The sequence below is a fragment of the Hordeum vulgare genome, chromosome 6H (assembly GCF_904849725.1).
Source record: "Hordeum vulgare subsp. vulgare chromosome 6H, MorexV3_pseudomolecules_assembly, whole genome shotgun sequence".
Classification (NCBI taxonomy): domain Eukaryota; kingdom Viridiplantae; phylum Streptophyta; class Magnoliopsida; order Poales; family Poaceae; genus Hordeum; species Hordeum vulgare.
Window position 1 is genome coordinate 92,322,533 of NC_058523.1, and position 26,053 is coordinate 92,348,585.

A 26,053-nucleotide genomic window follows, 5' to 3' on the forward strand; every position below is an offset into this window, starting at 1 on the left:
CGGTGCAACGCACGGGCACTTTTACTAGTTGATCCTTAATACGAAAAGACTAAATACGGACAACTAAAACGATACGATAGAAGTTGTTTTTTAAGGCTGAATTTGCTCACACATCTCATCGGCTTCAGCTAGCCAGCCCGGAGTACGGGTGCCAAACACGCCCCATGTGTTTTTCCGTAAGAAAAAAGCAGTCATGTCGCGCCGGTTGGACATGCTAGAAGCTGGTCGAGTCGCACCGCGTAGCCGAGCGGGCGAAGCCAGTCGACTAGCCAGACAGACCCTACGCATCAGAGTATGCGTGCAGCCGAGCCGACGCCATCCCCAGCCCCCCATCTCCGGCGCCGCCCCGCGGCCCCAACTCCGGCCGCCGCTTAGCTCCGCCCGCGCCCTATTAAGCTTGTGAAGAAGCAGAGTTCATTGGAGAGATTAACGGACCGCCTTGTCGCGGTGGCCTCCATGGACGACCTCACCGCATCGCCGGCGAGCGAGGTGCCGTTCCGCATCAGCTTCTCCGGCCATGGCGGCCACCTCCGCCTCGACCCTACCCCCCACCCGCCCAACCCCGTGCCCGACTTCGTCCTGGTACGCGACCCCCGAAACTCCGTCCCACGCTGCACGTTTTTTACTCAGTGCGAAGTCTGAACCCTAAACCCACCGATGCTGTAATGGCAACCGCAGCCGCCGGCCTACCCGCCCGAGAGTCCCAGCAGCGTGAAGGAGTACCTCGAGGCTAATTACCTCAATCCCGAGCTCTACGTCCCCACCGCGGCCAATGACGGCAGGGTGTGGGATGTAGACTGGTTCGACCTAGCCAGGCCGCCTCTGGAGCCCTCTGCCCCGCGCACCATGCTTGTGCCCGCCTGGGAGCCACCTTTTCGCCGAAGATCGTTGTCCTCGTCGTCCGAGCAGCAAGTTTGGGACCCTGAGTCTGTGCAGATGGAGATGAGCCAAGTGTTCGATTCGGGGAATGGGGGGATGGTGCCACGGATGCCAGGCCCGGCGAAAGACTTTGTGAGGGGGAGAGTCAACAGCCGGCCGTTCCGCCCGGGGGGCCTGCAGGACGATGCAGCTGAGGCGGCAGCATTGGAGAAGGCATTTCCAGAGGGTGCGCGAAATGGCGATTGGGTGCGTGAGCTTATGAGTGGTGGCCCCGCTCTAAACGCTCCGCCAGGGTTCCCCAAGGGATTGGACTTGGGCCAGTTGAAGGTTCGGTCCTTGTTAAATATCGAAGTGTTTGTTCGTTTTACCAAGGAATGATATGGGTGTTCTAAACTGGGGCAGTAACAACTAACAACTAACAACTCCTGTCTTATGTTATATAGGAGTATAACAGCCACTGGAAGTGTTTCCAGGACGGGGAGCATGTTGAGGAACCTGCATCTTCATCAAATGACACGACGGTAACCAGCTTAGATGCTCACGGTTCAACATCCACATCGCTGCAGTTTTGTCATTATATTCTGATTGCCCCATGGTCCTGCAGGATAAGTACTCGGTGCAGTTTGATGATTTGTTCAAGATAGCTTGGGAGGAAGATGATGTCAACATTGTGCCACATGAAGATGATTGTGAGCTGGCTAGAGACGAGGGAGCCAACGGTAATTTATTGCTGCCGTACTTCATATGTTCAAGTCACATGAGTATATTCTCTTGCTTTGAATCGCAGCAGCTACTTTCTACACCTACAGATATGCCATTTTGACTTTTCACAGTCTCAATGCAATAATTTGAATATGTTTTTTAATACTAGCAAAAGACAAAAGCAATGAATTATGAAAGCATTTCTAAGATAGACCAAAGTTTGAAAATGCTGCCCGCAAGGATCACACAAAAACCTACACTTAGAGATGGAATATGAAGTAATTGATAAAATGCCTATTACTACCATGTACAGAGTATGGTTTCTTGTAAAAATAATAATATATACGATACGGTTACTTAAAGAAAGAGCTGTATATATGCTACATGTGCTTCTCAATGCTATTAAGTCTTATATGGTTTGTGTGTTAATCCTTCAATTTCCCATTTGTAGATGTCAATGAACGAAAGGTTGATAAGTTGCAAGATGCTTCTGAAACTCTTCCAATGGCAGACACTGACAAACTGGAAGCTAATATCAGAGGAGATATTTCTGAAGCTCAAACGGACTTGGACAAAATGTTATCATCTGAAGTGAGAGATACCCGCAGAGAAACAAGTGGATTAGTTGATGATAAGCCAGCACAGGAGGGCACGGTGGGTGCACATTAATATTAAAAAAATGCGACTTTTTTCATCTGTTGTGTTTCTTATTCCATTATTTTCATTGGTGCTTGGTGTTGCAGAAGCAGCAACATTTCTGAAGAAAACCGAACCACTGATTGTTATTTGTTTCCATTTCACTCAATAGGATTGGGCACTTGTTGTTGGGGATAATTCTATTGTGACAAACTTCCACAAACTTGTTCCGGATATGGCAATTGACTATCCCTTTGAATTGGATAAGTTCCAGAAGGAGGTAACTACTCATTAGCATCTGTACCTTTTATCCGAATATCTGAAGTTTCCTATGCTGATGAGCATCAGTGTGTTATGCTGTTTAAGAGCCTGAACTACATTTCATTTAACATGATGTTCTATAGGCACAACCATGCCACATGCTTGTGTAGTGGTCCATGCACCAGTGAATCGGTGATAGTGTGGTTCCATATCTCAGTGCTTTGACAGTCTACACCTTGTAAATTACCATGAATAGGAAACATTCAATTTCAATTTACCTAGCAACTATATGATTTTTTTTTTAATTTTATTGGTATTAGTTAGGATGGCACAAAATTTCTTTGTGCATGTGAGCTATCAACATTAAGAAACTTGAAGCTGTCGTCTTTCCATCCTCTTATGCCCTGAAAACTGTGAATAATTATGTGTTTTGAAGTCTCAACCTTAGTTCTGACAAAGCTCATTCACATTTTGAAGGGCTTCAGGTTTATGTATGATACAAGAATTGTGTGCTAAGAACTAATAAAATTGCACTCATATGATTTTACCACCATCTTGTGAAACACTGAGTGGTTGATAGACTAGGAATTCAGCATCCCTTCCAAATTCTCTATCCATCACATGCAGACACTTGTGTTAATACTTATGGTTCACACATTGACTACATATGGAAAGACATTACGTATTATGATAGCTGCAAATGGTACATTCCATTTCTATTTGTTCCTTGTCTTTGGCCCTTTTGGGACACAAGACTGCCATATAATTTTCGAATGGAAGGAAACATGAAGCAAGAAGGGGTGTCCCCTTCAGTGGCGGAGCTTCTCAGGGGCCGGGGCTGTTGGCTCCCAGCCCAAGAAAATTTTATGACCTTTAGTATTTGGCCCATATGTCAAGGAAAATCAGCCCAAAACACATACCCCCCCGCCCTAGAATTCAGTCCAAGCTCCGCCACTGGTCCCCTTCATATACTTCCTATCGAAGTTATGCATAGCAATACCAATGTCTAATTGGCATCACCTTATGGTTAGAATAGTATGGTACCGAATGCTTGATACAGTCGCTAACCTGTATTATTTGTATTTACCATAAATAGGCTATATATTATCTTGAGAAGGGGGAATCAGTCTTTGTGGCAGCCCATACATCAGCAGGAAAGACGGTTGTTGCAGAGTATGCCTTTGCTTTAGCATCAAAAGTACGTCTGACTTCACTGATACTTTTCTGTATATTTTTTTCTAAACTGCGGCCTTTCATTCTTCTTATTTACTCTGTTATTTGCGGTCAGCAACGTGCTTGAGTTAGAGGAGATCTCTAGCTTACTATTTATTACCTTATACTACCTCTGTACCGAAATACTTGTAGCTGGGGGAGGGAAACTAGTACAAGTTCCCCCAACTACAAGTATTTCGGTACAGGGGGAGTAGTTGCTTTCAGAAGTACACAGTATTCCTGATACACGCTCACTTTTACTTTTGTTAGTAGATTTATGTCTAGAGTAATGCATACTTTGTTACACTGCTTCTCTATGTACTGTAGCCGTTTATTCAGGCTCTCCGCTCTCCCAAACATATGATGACATGTCTCGATAGAAAGAATGTTAGTGTGGACACTATGATAACATACGTTATTATGCAGCATTGCACCAGGGCTGTCTATACTGCTCCCATCAAGACTATCAGCAACCAGAAATACCGAGATTTCTGCGGAAAGTTTGATGTGGGACTTCTTACTGGAGATGTTAGCATCAGACCAGAGGCAACTTGCTTAATTATGACAACAGAAATATTGCGCTCAATGCTTTACAGAGGTGCTGATATTATACGGGATATTGAATGGGTATGTCATTGCATTTCTGATTATTTTTCTTAGTGGAATATGCTCTGTTTTTCACTTTCCACTTCACATTTTTGCAATCTTATTAAGGGATCATGGTTCATGTTTCTGATGTGTGATTAATGATGCAATCAGGTAATTTTTGATGAAGTGCATTATGTCAATGATGCCGAGAGGGGCGTAGTTTGGGAGGAAGTTATTATAATGCTCCCGAAGCACATTAACATTGTCCTCCTTTCAGCAACGGTATGGATCGAGTGAAAACTGCAATTTTATTATGACTGCTGCAATCAACCAAATACGGAATATATAGCATTGATGTTGAAACTGTTACCCAGTAGTAGTTGAGTCATGCCAATTACACAAGTATGGCATGTCACTAATTTAGTACTCCCTCCGATCCAAAAAAAGTGTCATGGCTTTATGTTGTGACTTTAGACCGAAATAATGTAAAACTTTTAGTTGATTTGGTTGTAGTGGATCCAAAAATAATTGATTTGGTTGACTTTAGACTTCCCTGTTCTGAAAAATAATGTAAAAATTACAACCAAATCACCTTAAGATCTTCAGTATCAATTAAGAATCCAAAGGCAGCAGAATAGTACTAGCATTCCCTGTTCTGAAGTGAAGTCCGAATTATTATGTACTCCCTCCCAGTAGTAGTTGATTTGGTTGTAGCATTATGCAAGTTTTATAGTATGGAAGATTGTCTGATTGTGTAAGTTTCATAGGATGCAAGTACGGTCTTATGATCCAAGAACCTAGATTATGTCATACATGTACACAGGAATGTAATTTATTTGCTGGTTATGGTTATGCAAGTTTCTGGCTGCTACTGTATTCAACCACAATTGTTACTGGTTGTAGCGATCGTTTAATGATAAGCAATGGTTAATGTAAAAATTTGATTCCAAACTAACATATTAAATATATTGCAAAAGTGTTCTTCACTATTGTGCTACGAAAAATCTGAAGTTTGACATTCCATATTATTTCGTCCATGTTCAGGTTTACTTTAGGGTTGACTTTTTAATTATTCTGCCAGGTTCCGAATACAGTTGAATTTGCTGACTGGATTGGCCGAACAAAACAGAAGAAAATTCGTGTCACATCGTAAGTGTAACGTGCTATCATTTTGAAGTGGGGAAAAAATGCACAGTTTACCCCTGAACCTATTTGATATTTACTCCTCTAATCTAGTTTTGTTAATTCCAACCAGCTCCTCTGCTATAGTATTTTGTGCAATAAAAATCTTGTTGAACCGGTATGGCCCAGCCCATACAAGTTATCTCTTTAGGGCCCAGGCCCATGTAGTGGGACTGACCTAAAAAGGATGCTCCCAGCCATCCCGTTCCTAAGCCAGCCGCCACACAAAAAACACAGCTGCTGGAGGTACTCCTCTCTCCCTCCCGTACTCCTCTCTCCCTCCCGTTCCTACATGGTATCAGAGGCCAGGTCCGGCAAGGCCCGACGGACGGCGGCGCCGGCCGGCGTGGCTGCGGGGTCCGGTGGGGATCGACGGCGGCCCTGCGCGCTGGAGAGGAGGCGGCTGTGCGCGGGTTGTGCGCACGCGCGAGGAGGAGAAGCGGCTGCGCGGGCGACAGGGCGACGGCTGGTGCTGGTTCCTTCCTGCCCCGGCTCTCTTATCTCTCTCTGTTCTGCTGTGTTTCTGGAGGTGGAAGGGAGAAGGAGAGAGGAGGAAGCGAAAGAAGGGCAGCTGCTGGAGTCTGGGGTTGCGGCTGCTGCTGTTTGCCCGAGAAGGAGGTTGCAGCTGCTGGTGGTGGTGTGCACTACAGGGGAGACCGGGAGCTGGGTGCTGCTGCTAGAGGAGAAGGTGCTAGTGGTGGTCTGTTCCTGGAGCTGCTGCTGTGCTGTTAGTGGAGCTATTGTTGTGCTGTTCCTGCTGCTGTGCATCTGAGTTGCTGTTTTTGCTGCTGTGTGTTGGTTCTGCTGTGGAGAAGAAGTGAGGCTGTGGTGCTGCTGGAACACCAAAGATGGCTGAACCAAATGCTCTCGCTGCTGCTTTCGAGAAGCTCGCTAAGATCCTCGCGGAGTCCAACTCCAACTTTGGGGCCATCGTTCCTCGACAGGAAGTGGCTCAGAAGCTCGAAATGTCACCCCTGGACATGAAGCTAGAGGGGGCCACAAATTATTTGAGCTGGTCCAGAAGGGCATTGCTGGCTGTGGAACCGAAGGAACTTGATGGGCACTTATTGGGTGCGGTTGATGAACCCGGAGACAAGACTACCGCGGAGGGAAAGCGGTGGAAGGTCATAAACTCTGTGCTTGTTGGCTGGTTGTTGAACTCAGTGGTGCCCTCCATTGGTCGCTTTGTGGAGGGACTATCCACGTCCGCCGAGATATGGAAGACTCTATCCACCCAATACTCAGGCAAGGGTAATTTCATGCTAATTGCTCAGATTGAGGGGAAGATCAGTCGGCTGCGCCAAGGGATGACATGTCAGTGATGGCATATGTAGCAGAGCTGCAGGCTTTGTGGGCAGAGCAGGATAACTGTGATCCTCTGGAACTCTATGATGCGGCGTGCATCGAGTCAGGGCGCAAGTGGATTGCACGCAGGCGTGTGCTGAAACTGTTGGAAGGCCTCAGAGGTTGCTTTCATGGCAGGGGGCTTCCCTGTTGCACCAACCTCTCCTGCCAACTATTGAGGACACTATTGCAGCAATGTCTCAAGAGGAGGTGAGGCTATCTCTTGAGCATGCAAACGTGAAGTTTGTGCCGGCTTCGACATTTGCAGTCACTGAGCGCATGGAGTGGGGAGATCCCAACACATGTCATATTTGTGGGGAGGTAGGTCATTGGAAGAGGGAATGTCCAACTCGTGGTAGAGGCAGGGGATACAACAGAGGGGGCACTGACAGAGGCAGGTATGCTCGAGGCAGAGGTGGATACCCATGGAACTCAGGGGGTCAACTTTCTAGGGGCAGAGGTGGCTACTCAGGAAACTCAGGGGGCAGGGCGCATATGGTAGTTGAAGAGGACACTGGGACGTCACAGGGCAAGGGAGTTGATGAGGCTGCCTATGGAGACTTTGCTCACTTGGCCTTCACTGATGAAGGTAATTCGATGAAGGCATTTCTTACTCCTAATGAGAGTGCTTCAGAGTGGGTCTTAGACTCTGGAGCATCTAAGCATGTTGCGGGTAATTCCTGTGTGTTTGAGTCTTACCATAAGCATTCTCCTACTCACAAGGGCACTATACAAACTGCCGATGGTACCAATCAGCCTGTGGTAGGGGTTGGCACAGTCAAATGCACTTCAACCATCTCCTTATCGTCAGTTTTGCATGTGCCAGCTTTTCCTGTCAATTTGGTCTCTTTCAGTGCTCTCATTGATCAAATAGACTGTCGTGTGATCCTTGACAAGTTCGGTTGCTTGATTCAGGAGCGACAGACGAGCCAGACGGTTCGGACTGGCACCAGGCGTAGGGGGCTCTGGTACATGGACCAGGAGGTGCAACCGGACTTGGTGTGTGCTGCGACCATGGAGGACAAGGAGAAGCAGGCGATGATCCATCATTGTAGAATGGGTCATGTATCTTTTGATAAGATGAGTAGAATCTTTCCGGATGTTATGTGTGGAATAGGCAAGGGCAAGTTGACATGTGATGCTTGCGAATATGCAAAACACACACGAGCCTCATATGTGAGTAAGGGGCTTAGGAGCATATCTCCTTTTATGCTCATTCATTCGGATGTATGGACTAGCCCAGTAGTGTCAATGAATGGAAAGAAGTATTTTGTTACCTTCATTGACTGTTATTCTCGTATGACTTGGATTTACTTGATGCGTCACAAGGATGAGGTGTTTAGCTGTTTTCAGAACTTCCATGCTCTTGTAAAGAACCAGTTTCAGGTGCAGGTCAATGTGCTCAGGACTGACAATGGTACAGAGTATGTGAACAATATTTTTGGGGATTTCATGGCTAACCAAGGAATTCTTCATCAAACTTCATGTCCGGACACCCCACCTCAGAATGGAGTGGCCGAAAGGAAGAATCGTCATATTCTTGAGGTTGCTCGGTCATTAATGTTTACCATGAATGTGCCTAAGTTCTTATGGGATGAAGTAGTTATGACAACCACGTACCTGATCAACCGGACACCTTCCAGGATATTAGGTATGAAATCTCCGTCTGAGTTGCTCATTGGAGATAATAAGTTTGTTGTTTCCCCAAAGTTGTTTGGCAGTACTTGCTTTGTTCGTGATCACCGACCATCTGTTGGAAAGCTTGATCCTCGGGCAGTGAAGTGTGTCTTCCTGGGATAGTCTTCTAGTCAGCAGGGGTATAAATGTTGGTCTCCCTCTGAAAAACGCAGGTTCGTGAGTATGGATGTTACCTTCAGGGAGTCCGAGCCATTCTATGGTACGCCGACTGATCTCAGTCTGCTATTTGCAGAGCTTGACCACCTACATCATGTGCACGATGGTCAAGAGGGGGAGAAGGATGTGTCTCATACTCAGGGTGATTCTGTGGGCAATAACACTGCTAATGATGTGCAAGTTCAGGTCCAACCAATAGTGGGAACAATTCCGGTTAGTACTCTCACTGATGATGATGTGCAGGTTCCTGTCGAGCCAACCGTCGATACACTTAAGATTGGTGCTCTTCGGGTTCCTGTTCGGGATCGATGGCAGACGAACACCCTAGTGTACTCTTGACGGCAACCACACGTGCAAGGGGAGCAGCAAGGCAGTGAGGCAAGAGTGTGCAGGGGGAGCAACAAGGAAATGAGGCAAGAGTGCAGGGGGAGCAACAAGGAAATGAGGCAAGAGTGCAGGGGGAGCAACAAGGAAATGAGGCAAGAGTGCAAGGGGAGCAGCAAGGCAATGAGGCAAGAGTGCAGGGGGAGCAGCAAGATAGTGAGACGAGCTCATCTGACACAGTGGAGTTGCCCATTGCATTGCGAAAGGCTACACGTGAAGCAGCAAGAAAGGGTGAAGTAGCAAGAAAGGCTCTACCGAAGGATGATGCTTGTGATGATCTTGATATTGGCAATTTTGTGTCTTATAAGGCTTTGTCACCCACATATAAGGCGTTTGTTGCCTCCCTTCAAACTGTGTCAATTCCAAAGGATTGGAAGGCTGCAAAGCAAGATCCGAGGTGGCGTGAAGCGATGATAGAAGAGTTGGAAGCACTAAGGAAAAACAAGACATGGGTGCTAACCACATTGCCGGCAGAAAAGAAAGCAGTGAGTTGTAAGTGGATCTATACAGTGAAGCAGAATCCTGAAGGGAAGGTGGAACGGTATAAGGCCAGATTGGTCGCCAGAGGATATAGTCAAACTTATGGAATTGACTATGATGAGACGTTTGCTCCCGTGGCAAAGATGAACACAGTAAGGATATTGGTCTCCTGTGCTGCAAACTTTGGGTGGAAGTTGCATCAATTAGATGTCAAGAATGCCTTCTTGCATGGTGAGTTGCAAGAAGAAGTGTACATGGAAATACCACCAGGTTTTGGTACTTCAGAGACTACGGGGAAGGTATGCAGGCTGAAGAAATCCTTGTATGGACTGAAGCAATCACCAAGGGCCTGGTTTGATAGGTTCAGACGTGCTGTCCGTGGTATGGGGTATGGTCAGTGTAACGGTGACCACACGATGTTCTACAAGCACTCTGATCGGAAGATCACCATTCTTGCTGTTTATGTGGATGACATTATCATCACTGGAGATGATGAGGAGGAAATAGAGAGATTGAAGGGTTGTTTGAGCAAGGAGTTTGAGGTAAAGGATTTGGGTAACCTAAAATACTTTCTTGGCATTGAAGTGGCTCGGACAGAGAAGGGAATCTCTTTGTGCCAACGAAAATACACCTTGGATCTCTTGAGTGACGTGGGCATGATGGGATGTCGTACTGCCCCTACTCCGATTGAACAAAATCACCAAGTGACAGCACAATCAGGAGAGCTAGTGAATAAGGAAGAGTATCAGAAACTGGTTGGAAGGTTGTTGTACTTGTGTCATACCAGGCCTGACATTACGTATGCTACGGGGATGCTACGGGGGTGGTGAGCAGATACATGCATGAACCAAGGAGTGGGCATCTTGATATTGTGCACAGAATCCTGAGATACTTGAAGGGGACTCCGGGTAAAGGGTTGTGGTTTGGGAAGAGTGGACATCTTGAGGTGGATGGCTATAGTGACTCTGACTGGGCCAGTTGTCAAGATGATAGAAGATCAACTTCTGGTTACTGCGTGTTTGTGGGAGGAAATTTGGTATCATGGAGAAGCAAGAAACAGCCGGTTGTGTCTAGATCAACAGCAGAAGGTGAGTATAGAGCATTATCTCAAGGGTTGTGTGAGATGCTCTGGGTGAAGTACCTACTGAGCGAGTTGAAACTTCTGAGGAAGGGGCCCTTGAAGGTGTGATGTGACAATCAGTCAGCTATAGCCATCGCTAATAACCCAGTTCAACATGATAGGACAAAGCATGTGGAAATTGATCGGTTCTTCATTAAGGAGAAGCTTGATGCCGGGGTCATCAGCCTTACTCATGTCAGTTCTGGGCAGCAGTTTGCAGATTGTTTGACAAAGGGTCTGGGAACAAAGGATTGTAACTTGGCATGTCACAAGATGGGAATGATAGATATCTACCACCCATCTTGAGGGGGAGTGTTGAACCGGTATGTCCCAGCCCATACAAGTTATCTCTTAGGGCCCAGGCCCATGTAGTGGGACTGACCTAAAAAGGATGCTCCCAGCCATCCCGTTCCTAAGCCAGCCGCCACACAAAAAACACAGCTGCTGGAGGTACTCCTCTCTCCCTCCCGTACTCCTCTCTCCCTCCCGTTCCTACAAATCTTGATAATTGTTTCTTTTGATATTAGTCCGTAAAGAGAGATCTAAAGGATTGGAGCATCACCAAAGAACTAGCCATGGACAGGGGTGCGTGGAAGCTTGCTATCCATGTGCCAGAACCATGAGTTGGTTGCGAGATATTATGGGTTTCACCTCTAGCCTACCCCAACTTGTTTGGGACTAAAGGCTTTGTTGTTGTTGTTCTTTCTTTTGATATAAGCCTATGATGATCCTATTAGGCCCTTTTTTCCGCATGTATAATAAATTAATAACATGTCATATGATCTGTTAATGGTCTATGCCACTAAAACTTGTTAGCCAGTAGTATGGATGAGGAGGTGCACGCTTGAATCCCGGAGAAGTAATCAACATGCACATACAAATTAGGAGATCACATACACATGCTATGTTAGTCAATAGTCATCTTCATGTAGTTTGCTTGAGACAGTAATTTGGTAGAGGGCCTGGCCGTGTGGATCATGGAGATAATTCAGGTGGTAGTGGCTTGCATGATTGGCTGGTTATCAATTTGATTCATCTTTCAATGGAACAAAATGTGTCATTTGGTGTTAAACATTTGGCTATCGCGAGTGTGTATTTGTCCCTAAGAGGCTGAGTGAGAATGCAAATACACTCGGAGAGATAGAGAGAGGAGTTGAGTTACACAGGATGGAGTTGGGTACCTAGAGGAAACAGTCAGGGTACCGCGTTTCTTTGACATGTATTAATGTATATAGTGGGAGCTGAATTCTGCTTCTTGCCCTCTCATTTTTTCCTAAAGGAGGGGTATTTTTGAAACACTCTTCTCACTCTAGTATATGGACAACAATTTGCCCTCCCCTGATGTGGGGGACATAACACAAGATACCTTTTTGGGTTGGTGCACATAATTGGATAGTGTAGGAGCTTCAACAATATTAGGCTCTAGGTGAGGTCAAATAATTCATCACCTTACAGTGTAATTTTATCTTCTTAACTGCACTTCTGTAATAACATGCTTCCTGTTCTTAAGCTCTTTCAACATATACTTCATCATATCACAATTTGCATCACCGTATGACCACTATATTTCACCAGGACTAACAAAAGGCCTGTTCCCCTCGAGCATTGCCTGTTCTACTCTGGAGAGGTATACAAAGTATGTGAGAAGGATATATTTCTTACTCAAGGATTTAGAGACGCCAAGGATGCTTTCAAAATGAAAAATGCAAATAAGTTTGGAGCTAAACCTGGAACAAAATCAGGAACTCCTGCAGTACGTGCTGGAACTCAAGGCAGAAATCCAGACACTTCTAGTAAAGGGAGAGACCAGAAGCTCCCAAAGCACCACCAAACCAATTCAGGAGCAGCAGCAATTCAGCAAAATACCTCAGGGTCAAGGAGATCTGAGTCTTCGTTCTGGATGCCGCTTATAAATAACCTTTTGAAGAAATCACTTGTGCCTGTATGTGAGAAATATTGCTTTTGACATCTCTCTCCATGCTTTAATTCACGACAAGTTCTTTGAACCTCATGTTCTTCTGCTTTGAAATGTTATTTTTCACTGTGCATTCTGAACCTAATACTCCACTGTAAAATAACATTTTATCTTAACATTTTTTGGCCATGAACATAATTTTCCTTTTATCTATTGTATGTTACTTAACATTTGACACAAGCTGTTCTGATCATTTCTATGGTTCTTCTGCAGGTGGTAATTTTTTGCTTCTCAAAGAACAGGTGTGATAGGTCAGCAGATAGCATGTTTGGTGCTGATCTCACCAGTAATTCTGATAAAAGCGAAATCCGTGTCTTCTGTGATAAGGCCTTTTCGCGCCTCAAAGGGTCGGACAGGAACCTTCCTCAGGTTATCCAGTAGCAAAGTTTTTGACTGGTTAGCTTAACTTTATTTTGAAGCTATATGTTTTGACATCTTTGTTAGGTTGTAGGAATCCAAAGCCTTCTGCGAAGAGGAATTGGAGTTCACCATGCTGGGCTTCTTCCTATTGTGAAAGAAGTAGTTGAGATGCTGTTTTGTCGCGGTGTGATTAAGGTTAAACTTTGAACATCTAACTGATATTTATCTTTGAAAAAGGTTCTTCACTGTGGCCCGCAAACCCCTTATATAGTGCCTATTGCACCTAACACTGTCAACTATAAATCCTGACATCCGAGGTCTGACCTTCCCAACATTAAAAATTGGTGGGCATAACCCTCTATGGTGGTTTTGCATGGTGGTTTTTCCATGATTTCGAGCACATGGAGCTCTAATGTGGATAAGTTGGAATATTGCTTTTGAGCGACCACTTAGTTTGGACTTTGACAATTTGCCACTATTTAGATTGTAATTGATTTTTTGCCACTCTTTAGTTTGCCATTTGATCTTTTGCCATTTGTTCACACAAAAACAATACTTATAAATGATACACATATTATATGCACAATAGAGTGGACAAGTATACCCCTGTGTGCCTGTTTGCCACGCACAGGACGAACTTGATTCCCATCTCTCGTTGCACGACAGTCCACCCGCACCGTGGTCGCGCGTCGCGCCGCGTTCGCACGCGCCGAGGTCGCGCGCCTCGCCCCCGCCCGCGTATGGACGCGCCCGACGCCATCCGTCCGGCCACCGGCCGTGCGCCGCGCCTGTTAGGAAAGCAACTTATCTGTATTGAAGGCCCAAGGGGCATATATATATTACACATGACTTGAGGTGCAAGGAAAGTAAACGTAGACTAATAAGGACTCGTAGACTAATACTAATACTTCCTACCCCCCCCCCCCCCCCCCTTCAAATGCAAAGCTTATGCAATAACATTGCATTTGAAGAAGTGTAATACTAAAAAAAATGATAATTCAAATCCGCGTCTTGAGAGTGTCGTCGTAGCATGAAGAGTCTTCAAAACTTGTCGAGTCGCCGAAGGAAAGAACGAAGAGATGGCATATCAGAGGTAGACACCGCATCACTTGAAGATACAAGATAAGTATCAAGAGAAGATGGGTTGTCAAAAGAAGATGACACATCAGAGGAAGACACCGAAGAGATGGCACATCAGAGGAAGACACGGCATCACTTGAAGATACAACATAAGTATCAAGAGAAGATGGGTTGTCAAAAGAAGATGGCACATCAAGAGAATAAAGCATTGCGCAGAAAATCATAATCCACGACAACCGTCGGCGAAAGAAGCTCGGCGGATAAGGCACGACGGACGTAGATCGACAATGCAAAAGAAGTCCGGGAAATCCTATAGAAAACAACAAGGGCAAACAGGCCACAAAAGTTGCATAGAAAGGATCAGGACCAAAGAAAAGGCCGACGGACAAAGGTATGGTGGACTCGCATGACGTGAGAAAACACAAAATATCAACGGATTTGGTTGACGCAGCGGAAAATGACAGAGGCCAAAACAGCAGTAGCAACACGTAAGCAGCTAGCAACAGGTAGCATGCACCACGTAGCAGCACGGGGGATCACGTCATGTACGTGGCTTGTAGAACAGCAACCTAGCAGCAGCAGTGGGAAAGCCAGCACATGGTAACAACAGGAGAGTAGAACGCTGGTCACCATGCAGCCATGCAAGCCATGTGGGCCATGAAAACAAGCAAGGGAGCAACATGCAGGAAATCATCAAACCAAGCCGACGACGGCCTACCAACAGCGACCAGGCAAGTAGCTTTGCATGGGCGACGGCTGGATCCCACGAACGAGAGACCAGAACCGAAACTACCAGCCTCGATCTGGAGCACGATGGAGCAGGCCTCGATCTGGAGTTGCGGCAGCAGGGAAGGAGCCTGCCGCAGTAAGATCCACAAGATCCGTCGGGGTCAGGGCAGAGGTTGATCTCCAGCTGAGGTAGATGAGATCCGGCCTGACGAGCTGAACCAGCGCGGATTGGGGGCGATGACTTGCGAGACGGGAGCCGACGAGATCCGGCCTGACGAACTCTAGCAGCGGACGTCTAGTCGGCGGCTAGCAGCGGACATGAGCCGGCGGCCCGAGTCGCGGGAGACGGGGACAGAACGGGTCGCGGAAGACGGGGGGCAGGACGGGGCCGCCCCTGCTCAGATCGAGCAGCAGCGCGAGACGGCCAGAGGACGATGGCGGCATCACGAGGGGAGGCAGCGTCCGGCCGAGAGGAGGTTGGTGGCGGCGCGAAATTGGATCTGCACGAGTTGCGCGTGCGAAAAAATAACCTAAAGCTCTAATACCATGTTAGGAAAGCAACTTATCTGTATTGAAGGCCCAAGGGGCATATATATATTACAGATCTGAGCAGCAGCGCGAGACGGCCAGAGGACGATGGCGGCATCACGAGGGGAGGCAGCGTCCGGCCGAGAGGAGGTTGGTGGCGGCGCGAAATTGGATCTGCACGAGTTGCGCGTGCGAAAAAATAACCTAAAGCTCTAATACCATGTTAGGAAAGCAACTTATCTGATTTGAAGGCCCAAGGGGCATATATATATTACAGATGACTTGAGGTGCAAGGAAAGTAAACATAGACTAATAAGGACTCCTAGACTAATACTAATAGACTAATAAGGACTCCTAGACTAATAATAATACTTCCTAAAAGCGCCAAGGCCGCGCGCCTCGCCCCTGCGTCGCGACGCGCCTGACGCCATCTCGCCTGGCATGTGCGCTGCACCCTGCCCTAGCCTACGACCCCCGTGCGGCCTGACCAGCGCCCTGTGCCCGGCCTCCGCGCCCCGTGGTCGGCGTGCCAGGCCGTGCCCGTGGCCGCCCCTGGCTGCTGCCTCGTCGCGCTCATGGCTGCCCGCTGGAGCGTCCGTGGCCGTGCCCGTGTGCTTGCCCGTGCTGCTGCTTGCTTGCTTGCCCGTGCTGCTGTGCCGGCCCCTGCGTTGCCGGAAGTATCTGCCGCCGTCACCACTGTCTCTGGAAGTACGGGCGAGAGAGAGTTGGGGAACGGGGAGAGGACGTTGTGCATGGTCAATGGTGTGGAGGCGTGGAGCAGGGACAATCTCGTATTTTCTCATGGGCAAGGGCAAAAAATCAAAGTGCAAAGTAAGATGTGGTAAAATATCAAATCCAATATAAGCAGTGGCAAATTATCAAAGTGCAAAGTAACACGGGGCAAATAATCAAATCCCCCGTTGGAATATTGGACAAGCACACCATCATGGCTCCGCATGTCATCTTCTTCCTCCTCCTGCCTTCTCTCTCCCTCTCTCTCTCTCCTCTGCCCTTGCTGGCCACGGCCACCTGCTCCTCTTTGTTGTCCGTCACCTCCTTACTCAATGGCCGCCTGCTCCTCCATGCCTTCCAGAGCTCGCTGCACTCCGCACTGGCTCGGTGCAGGACGATGCTCCCGTGTGCCATGGCATGGTGGAATCATCTCCTCAACCTGAACGGGGATCTGGAGCTGATAATGATTGGTCCATATGCTGCTTGTGCTGCCCCGTCCCGAGCTCGTCTCGAGCCCAGTGGTGAAGGCCTGCTGCTCACACGGAGCCGAGTTCATCTCAAATACTGCCAACTAGCGTTGTACTCTTCCTCCCAGTTGATTTTCCGAGTTAAACATCGTCTCCAATGGCGTCTCCCGCCTGAAGAGAGTGAGTGGAATATGATGCCATGTGTCCATGTGGGGTCCTGACATGACTCTGCAGTTTTCCTACTTAACTAAGCTGTAGCTCCACTTGTGGAGAACTATTAGCATAGTTGCAAAACCACCTCGCGAAACCGCTCTAGAGGGTTTTCTGCACTGGTTTTGGAAGCTGGGAAGGTCAGATGTCAGGTTTGATAGTTGAGAGGTTTAAGTGCGCCAAGCATTATACTTGTGAGGGTAAACTGGGCTTCTCTTTTCGTCTTTCAGTTACATGTTAGAAACTGATGTACTAAGCTAATCAGGATTAATTACTTCTCAATTTTCAACGTTCTAGTTTTTGTCTTAGTAGTTGCACTTCTTGAAGCCTGAAGGGAAACATTCATGGACGGGCCATATGTTGTAGGATATTTGCTAGATGTAAACAAAGTGTAAATGCTTACTAGTGAGTAGTGGCTACTAGTTGGCAGTTGTGCACTGTGCTCCAATAATAATTGCTGAACCAGTATCATGGGCACAAGTTCTTTAGCTTGAGTGAGCAATTTAACAGTGAAATGATTGTTCGGTTCAAACCAGTGTTGTCAGCTACTAGCTAAGGCCTTGTTTGGTACTAGGGTTTTTGAGGAGATTGGTGGGGATAATCCCCACTGGGATTTGGGTGAAACCCCAACCTTCACCCAATCCCTTCAAATCCCCATTTATCCCCAATCCGCTAGGTAGGGGTAGTGTATTGGGTATTGAGAAAAATGCACTAGAATTTGGGGATTTGTAGGGAAATGTGGGGATGAAACATGTCAAATACGCTAGAACCAAATGGTGTTATGGGATATGTGGGGATTTAGGGGTTTGACCGGGATAATCCCCACTAATTTCCTAAAATACACTAGTACCAAACAAGGCCTAAACAGTTATATTTGCTGCAGTTATATTTTATAAATTAACCGAGTGGCAACCTTTTGACTTGCTTAAATTTGTTGCAGGTACTGTTTTCCACCGAGACATTTGCTATGGGTGTTAATGCTCCCGCAAGAACGGTGAGTTCTTTTTTTATCTCTTCTCTCATATGGAGGGTTTCAGTGTTTCTGTATCTTGTGTTCCGACTTCAGATTGCTATTATACGTAACTTGTGGCTTGGGGTGAACGCCTTGTAGACCCAGTTGCCTTTCTTGCCCATTTCCTAAACATTTTTCCCAGCCACACCCCTGGCACAGTGAGTTCCATTAATAAGATAAGACTCTATACATGCTCTGGTCAGGAGACTCATGACATTTGGTAGATAGAAGTTTCAGTTTTCAACTGCTAATTAGTGACTATAATACACAAGATCAGATACAAAGGGAAATCACAGGTCTGGTGCCAATGCAATCCACTGTCACGTAGAGGTTAACGGGCCGCTCTATCTCTCCTCGCTCATGAGGGGAAGGGAGGTCAGAAGAGAGTGGAGGTTCGGGGTTGCAAGAGGAAGGGGACACCGTACCTTGAGCAGCTTGGCTTCGAGACAGGAAGAAGCGGAAGTCGCTGTCGTGCTGGCCCTGCTGACGCTGGTGGTCTTTGACAGTGTGCATGGCCGGCGAACAACCATCGCGCCAGCACACGGCTGTGTCGCCGCCCGAGGCGGACCACCCCCTCACTCCTCTTCCAGTGCACCCGACCAACGAGCGCAGGCGTGGTAGCCCAATGGCTGCAGCGTGCTTGTGCTAGACGGATCTGGGGCCTACGCCAGGGGAGGGGGCATCGGCGGCTAGGATTACCAGGCTGCAGGTGCAGCGGGGTCGATGTCGCGGGCAGAGGAGGGCGTGGCTCCGGAATACGATGGCGACACGATTGTAGCCGCCCATATCAGACTACTTGTCCTGAGCTGCAGGCCGCGGTCGTCAAGCGCGACATCATACAACGTGAAGGTCTCGCTAAGCGGCAGCGCGGGATACGGTGGCATGAGGGTGCGGCAGCCGTGGCGCGAGATGGAGAGAATAAGGGGTGTGCGGCGGCCACGGCGCAAGAGGAAGAGAAGGGGGGAGGGGGGTTGTGCAGCGGTGGCGCATTAGGGGGAGAAGGGCGTCCAACGTTGGTCGGCGCACTGTTTTGGCGGAGTGGGAAGACATCTCGGGAGGGACGGGAACGGGGCGAGGGGGTCGTGGGGGTGTTCGTGGGCTCGTGGCTGTTTCTTTTTCCCCCTTTTTTCTCGCTACTTGGAACGAGGCGCTGGTTTCTTTTGAGATCAGGTGTGGGGAGTGAAGGGAGGAGCGAACAAGGCGGGGGCAGCCAACGAGGTCGAACCATCACGACGTTCGATTGCCCTTTAATAGTAGAGAAATACTCACCTCGCCGAGATGTGGGATATAAGTATATAACCGTCAATTTGTCTTGGCATGTGTATTGGGAGTTTGGGACAATAATATCTAGTGATTTATTATGGTTTGCAGGTTGCTTCTGTTGAATATGCTTTGGACTAGACCAATTTTAATGTATTGCTAGTATCTTGCCAACATTGATTGACAGGTTTCTTTTTCTAAATATATTTTGCAGTTTGCTGTTGACAGTTACACATAATGTCCAGTGTTTAGTTGAAGCAAACATAAATGTAGTCAGGCTGATGTACATATTGTTTTTTCTTATTTCTGTGCGCCATTTGGAATCAAGCTAATTTTAGCTCATGATTAGTTTATATGTTTGAGCCTACCATGCCTTTTAAGCCCAAGATTCTGATAAACTGCTCTGTACCCCCGACTAAACCTTGCAAATTCAACAGGTTGTGTTTGATACTTTAAGGAAGTTTGATGGAAAGGAACATCGAAGGTTACTTCCAGGGGAGTATATTCAAATGGCTGGACGAGCTGGTAGGAGAGGACTAGATACCATAGGTACAGTGATAATGATGTGCCGAGATGAAATTCCTGAAGAAAGTGATTTGAAAAATCTTCTTGTTGGAAAACCAACTCGACTGGAATCTCAGTTTCGACTAACATACACTATGATACTACATCTTTTACGTGTGGAGGAACTTAAGGTATACCTATCACTGTCGACTAGAAAACTTTCCTGCTCAGCCATGTTATTTGAAAAAAAGCAAGTTTTGTATTTAGATGTGGGTGTATTTCCTGTGGCCAACCATCTTTCAATTTCTCGAGCTCATGGGGCAGATGCACATGCTCTGAAATATATATGTATCAACTTCCAACTCTGGATACTCAGAATTGCAACGTAAACTTGTCATATGTCCCTCTTGCTAAACTGCTCAAATCAGCTTATTTCCTCTTAAACAATCTTCTTTCTTGAGCTTACTGGTGTCGAAGCACATGCATTAGTAATATATATGTTTGAATTATAGACCAAAAACGGAAATATAAGTCAGAAATATATGTTGCTCTTGCTGCTGTTAGACATACATATATTAGCTGTCTGATATCCCTATTGTTTTAAGGGGTTGAGTGCAATTTTTCTTTGCCTGTATACTGGCTATGGCCTCATGGGAATACAAGTTGCTATTCCTAACAGCTGCACTGCTCAACTCAGGTTATTTACCTCTTAAAACATAGTAATATTGTCAATCAATGTTTTGATAAATATGTTGATCAGAGAGTCTGTATTCGGGGGTAACACCTTGTACCTGGCATGGATGGGTGCCCCCATTATCTCTACCAATGGACGCGCATTGAGATCTGCGCACATTCTCTTGTCACATATATATCGTGAGAGCATGTGCACAAATCTCAAGGTACGTTTGAATGGCTGATAAAGTGGAAGCACCCAGCCATACATACAAGCAAAAAGTCAACTCATGTATTCAACTAAATTTCTTGACTTGCAGTCTGCTTAATTTGCATTGCTGTTCGATGTGAGACCACGGGCCGTTGCAATTGGCACTGATTCCGAATGAGCATAGGGTGGAAGCATAATTGATTGCATTGTTGTTAATGTCATTATCAGCTGGAAATACTAAATACATGATAAACTTTGTTAAGTTTAATTTTCTTTTCTCCTAGGCATACTGACTTTACTGTCGGTATATATATTTTTCGCTTTGGGAGACGCTAGAATGTGTCTCGATGTATTCCATTGAAAGGATAATGCACAAGGCCAAGAGGCCCTACAGAGGACGTGACTATGTTTTAGATGTGTGCCACTATGCTCTTTTTAAAATGTTCCAGAGGAAATGGGATATCCTTTACTGATGCATTGTCTTGTAGGTGGAGGACATGCTTAAGAGAAGTTTCGCAGAATTCCATGCACAAAAGGATTTGCCTGAGAAGGAAAAGCTGCTTCTGCAAATGCTACGTCAACCTACAAAGACAATCGAGTGAGACATCTACCCTTCTTTACCAAATTATATTAGGACCGGTACCAATATTTGATATTCTTGTACTTGTGTTTAATTTATGGGCTGGGTATCTAATTTGTGGAACTACAACCCTTTGTAGAATATACCCAGCACAACTTTAGAGTAAGACATTTGGCACTCCAAAGAGGTGATAGAATACCGTAGTTGGCAAATATGTTGATCTAGTCTCATTTTTTGGATGTGCAAAAACGACCATCTATTCCTAGATAATCTTTGTTCGTCTATCCAAGTTGGCAAATGAGTAAATACGCAGCAATGTCTTGTAGCCAAATATTGGAGTAGTCTGTTGGACTTGGTTACAGAAGATAAAGACGATTAAAAAAAACCTTGGTTACAGAATTGCAGACATTTATTTATTGAATCTGGAAGCTTAGTCCTCTACCTCCCAGGCTCCCAGTCATGAACTGTGCATCTGGCCCCAAAAAGGACATGATTGTGGCACTCATTCTCTGTAGCACCTTGCAGGACTAGATGTACAGTTGGGTTGACCCAGGGCACAGAATCGGTCCTCTGTGAGATCTTTGGATGCTATGAAATGCCAAGTTGATCTTTGGAGTACTTGGTATTTTCTTTTGTATACAGTTAATCAATAAATAAACCTACGGCTCAGTGGATAGAGTGTTTGTTTCCTATGCAGAAGATCTTCGGTTCTACCCCTATTTGGTGCGGTCAATCATTTTACTCGTTAACAATCACTCGTTGGGCCTTTTGGGGGCTTTCTTATTTAGTATTACATTTCATCATTTTCTTCGCCGTGTTACCTATATAGCACTATGAAGCATGTAACTCGTTTTGGTAAAGCACTAACCATATGGAGTAATAATAATAATAAAGTAGCAAGATAATATATTGCATGCAATAAACTATCCTATCTGCATCATAATATAATTATTATATTCATTCTTAAATCGTCAGGTGCATAAAAGGAGAGCCTTCTATTGAAGAATATTATGATATGTTTTTAGAAGCTGAAGAACACAGGGAATTTGTCACAGAAGCAATTATGCAGTTGCACACTACTCAGCAGTTCCTTGCGCCTGGAAGATTGGTGGTTGTTAAATCCAAATCTGTATGTATTCTTTCTATTGGGTTACATTTTACACATGCTTTAGTTTTGCTGTTCATCCTTTCAGCGATTTTTTTGTTTACTTATCCTGTCACAGATAAGAATTCAATTTTGCGACCTTTTATTAAACAAATACGGATCCCATCCCAAGGGGAGAAATCCTTAAATTCAGGTGACATGAGTATACACACAAGTAGCTTACTTGAGTTGAGCTTGGCCCAAATTCAGTCTTGTGTTTGAAATTAAGCTTGATATCTGCATCTTCTTGATACAAACTGAACTAAATTTCTGTTGGACCCCAATTAGCTTACCACCTTTGAGCTTCTTTCTCAGTACCTCCAATTTGAATGATAAGAACTTTGACCAGCCATTTGAAGCAAGCTACATTAACTGTGAACTTCTTGTGGCACTTCTATGTAATTTATAGAAGCCTGTCACTTCTATATATAATGAATCGAATTTGAGAGGTCATCCAGGGGCTTACTGGCTAGCACCATGGTTGGTGGGATAGACAGCTTGGGTTCGGTCCTCACTTCTACCTTAATTAGATCTGTTCTTTGTTTGTTCTAGACATCACCCATTTAATCTACTCGATGTCATATAGGTTCTAATATTGAAACGTCTGTTCTATTGTTCTACCATGGATTCTGATAAACCACAGTAGGCTTGAGGATAAAGTGGTGCTTTGCGCTTATTTCTCCCTCCTACTTTTGTTACAAATGGTTACTGGCACAACAGTGGCATCTTTTCCGCATTATAATGTATATGTTATATGACAGGATGATGATCACTTGCTTGGCGTAATCGTGAAAAATCCATCCGTTGCACTAAAGCAGTATGTTGTTCTTGTACTGACCTGCGATTCCACTTCATCTGCACTATCCCCTAATTTATCCAGTCAAAATGAGAAGGGGCCAGGGGATTCTCAAGGATATTTGGTTATCCTTCCAAAAGGAAAACGTGGCATGGACGATGATTTTTTCTCTTCCTCTAGAACACGAAAAAGTTCAGGTGTTATCAATGTAAAGCTACCGTACACGGGGGACGCATCTGGAATGGGTTTTGAAGTAAGAGCTGTGGAGAATAAAGAGATTATTAGTATATGTACAAGCAAAATAAAGATCGATCAAGCCGGACTCCTTGAAGACATTAGCAAAACAGCTTACTCTAAAACAGTTCAAATGCTTATTAAAGAGCAGCCAGATGGAAAGTACCCTCCTGCGCTGGATGCAATAAAAGGTACATATATTCTGCGAAGGCTAAACTGCCATATAAAATCTTGTGCTATTCCATTGAAGGTCAAATCAGATTAGAAAAGAAGACCTTGTCTGCATGCGGATTATTGTGTTCATTAGTTTACTAGTATGTTCCAATTCGTTTGCAGTCAATCTTGTAAGTAGAATAAGTTACAGGGCTATGGCGTACATGTTCTTATGGCTTATACCTCCCTTAACTCCTAAGGTGTTTGTGCTAGAGAGACTTGAATGGGCAAGAATTATTGAAGTTGCAACTAAACAAAATGTGATCATGTAACTCTTAATTTTCACTATCTTATTAGTACAGTGGAACCTGTCTAAGTTCGCTGATGCAACATCAGTATTTTATGATTTACCTGACTGATCTGAATTTATTTGGCCGTTTCTTACGATTGGAAAGAGCTCAATAATCTTTTAATGCTTTGTTCCACTTCCTGTGCTTGATTTATAAACTGATCCAATTTGTTTATTTTCGATGCAATGCAGATCTAAAAATGAAAGACATGGATCAAGTTAAAAGATATCATGCACATAACAACCTACTGGAAGAAATGTCTAAAAATAAGTGCCATGGTTGTATAAAATTGAAGGAACATAAGATATTGATGAAGGATCAAAAGGTGCACAAGGATCGGCTGGATCAACTGAAATACCAAATGTCAGATGAGGCACTTCAGCAGATGCCACAGTTTCAAGGCAGAGTAAGACTTCACATATTTTTTCTTGTCCTTGTGGGTAGATTAGAATTTTTTTTTCCTTAAGCAACCATAACTATTATTCCTGGCACAACAATTTCCAAGGGTGGGAAACTCAAATTTTTCATAATATGTCCAATCATTTCTGATCTGGGTCTGCACAGGAGGTTCTTGGTTCTTACCCTACTGTATTGGAACAACAGTTTGGTTTTGAGTATAAATCATAAGGCTAGTTTTTGTTCATGGTATTTGTTTATATACGCTCAATCCAAACAGAATATCATAATTGGAATGCGGACTGGTCCAGCTACACATGCTTGTGTTGGGATTAGGGATGGAGGCGGGCATCCTGCATAGTCCCGCAAAATCAATCAGCTAGTACAAAATAAACTAACTCTATCAAACAAAAGGTACAACTAATTTTACCCATCTTGTATACGAAGCGGGGCGGATCCGGGCGCCGCTCTACATCCCTAGTTATGATACTGTCACAGTTGATTAGTTACCATGGTTTTCGCAAAAGGCCTCAACCAGGATATTAAGAGGGAAATATCATTTCTTGGAGTGTGGATCACATTCACCTCAATTAATATTTTGAACCTTTAAGATTCTGTCATATCTTTCTTATTTTTTCCACGTGTGCAGATTGATGTACTAAAGGAGATCCATTACATCGATTCCGATCTTGTTGTGCAACTTAAGGGCCGAGTGGCATGTGAAATGAACTCTGGTGAAGAGTTAATATCAACAGAGTGTTTATTTGAGAATCAGTTGGATGAATTAGAACCTGAAGAAGCTGTGGCTATTATGTCAGCATTTGTTTTCCAACAACGGAACGCGTCAGAACCATCTCTCACTCCGAAGCTGGCTGATGCCAAAAAGAGGTTAGTTTCTTTTTGTTGCCTGCTTCTAGTGCTTATCGCTCCAGCACACCTTGTGTCTTGGACCCTGTAACATTGCCAAGTACATTTATGAACAGAGGGTGCAATTGCTTACATGATACATACCTCAAGTACCTTTCGTTCTTCTGTGTGTCTCCCTATTAGGCTCTATGACACGGCAATCAGCTTAGGACAGCTCCAAAAGAGGCACGAGGTGCCTGTGGATCCTGAGGAGTATGCGCGTGATAATCTCAAGTTTGGTCTTGTTGAGGTTGTCTACGAATGGGCAAAGGTAATACTACCACACACATCTTGGTGGGAACTCTTTCTGCGGGATGGCTGTAAAATTATAACTCTTCTTCTGTGGCGTCGGTGTGCAGGGAACGCCTTTCGCGGACATATGTGAGCTGACAGACGTATCTGAAGGGCTGATTGTACGAACAATCGTGCGGCTGGATGAAACATGCAGGGAGTTCAGGAATGCCGCCTCCATAATGGGTAACTCTGCGCTGTACAAGAAGATGGAGATCGCGTCCAACGCCATCAAGCGCGACATCGTCTTCGCAGCAAGTTTGTATGTCACAGGAATATGATGCGCCTGGGCCTGACCATGTTTGTAAAGTAGAGAAATTCCTGTTCTGGGTGTCTAGTTTCTTCGCAAACCCAGTCTTAACAAGCGCACAAGTGTAAAGATGTTTTTAGCGAAAGTACCGCCCGATGCTGTTGACACCCATGACTGGGTAGGTAGAATCAACAAAATCTACTGCATTTTCTGACCAGTTTGTGATGTTTTTAACCAACAAGCATGTACAAGAAGAATTGCCACGACTTCACAGAGATATACAGGCCTATAAATGTTCAAGTCAGTAATCATATATTCATATGGCAGCATCTACCGAACGTAAGATACTGGGTGAACAAGGCAAAAGAGGCCGCTGCTGCTTCTTATCGTGCTTCACCTGGTTAGCCATGCCTTCCGGCCTGAAGAAGAACATGGCGTCGTGCGTCTTGCGCATGGGCTCAAACAGCACGTCCTTCACCTGTCAAAAAAGCGCAAGCTAGAAGGATCGGTATTTCGACGCCATGTGTATATTGTGTGCAAGAAAAGGCCGGGAGGCAGACGGCGATGTCCG

The 26,053-nt window shown here is 45.4% G+C and overlaps 1 protein-coding gene across 1 annotated transcript; it reads left to right on the forward strand.

Moving 5' to 3' along the window:
- The first annotated feature begins 271 nt into the window (after nucleotides 1-271).
- LOC123404187 (DExH-box ATP-dependent RNA helicase DExH11) lies at nucleotides 272-25,795 on the forward strand. The gene is made up of 22 exons (XM_045098102.1): nucleotides 272-582; nucleotides 679-1,206; nucleotides 1,323-1,400; nucleotides 1,484-1,598; nucleotides 2,033-2,235; nucleotides 2,390-2,497; nucleotides 3,575-3,676; nucleotides 4,117-4,317; nucleotides 4,450-4,560; nucleotides 5,360-5,427; nucleotides 12,218-12,584; nucleotides 12,831-12,986; nucleotides 13,062-13,172; nucleotides 17,664-17,717; nucleotides 19,433-19,690; nucleotides 20,871-20,980; nucleotides 21,938-22,091; nucleotides 22,868-23,327; nucleotides 23,831-24,045; nucleotides 24,685-24,923; nucleotides 25,086-25,212; nucleotides 25,301-25,795. The coding sequence occupies exons 1-22, from the start codon at nucleotides 457-459 to the stop codon at nucleotides 25,511-25,513; spliced, it is 4,104 nt and encodes a 1,367-aa protein (XP_044954037.1). The 5' UTR covers nucleotides 272-456; the 3' UTR covers nucleotides 25,514-25,795.
- Nucleotides 25,796-26,053: the final 258 nt, after the last annotated feature.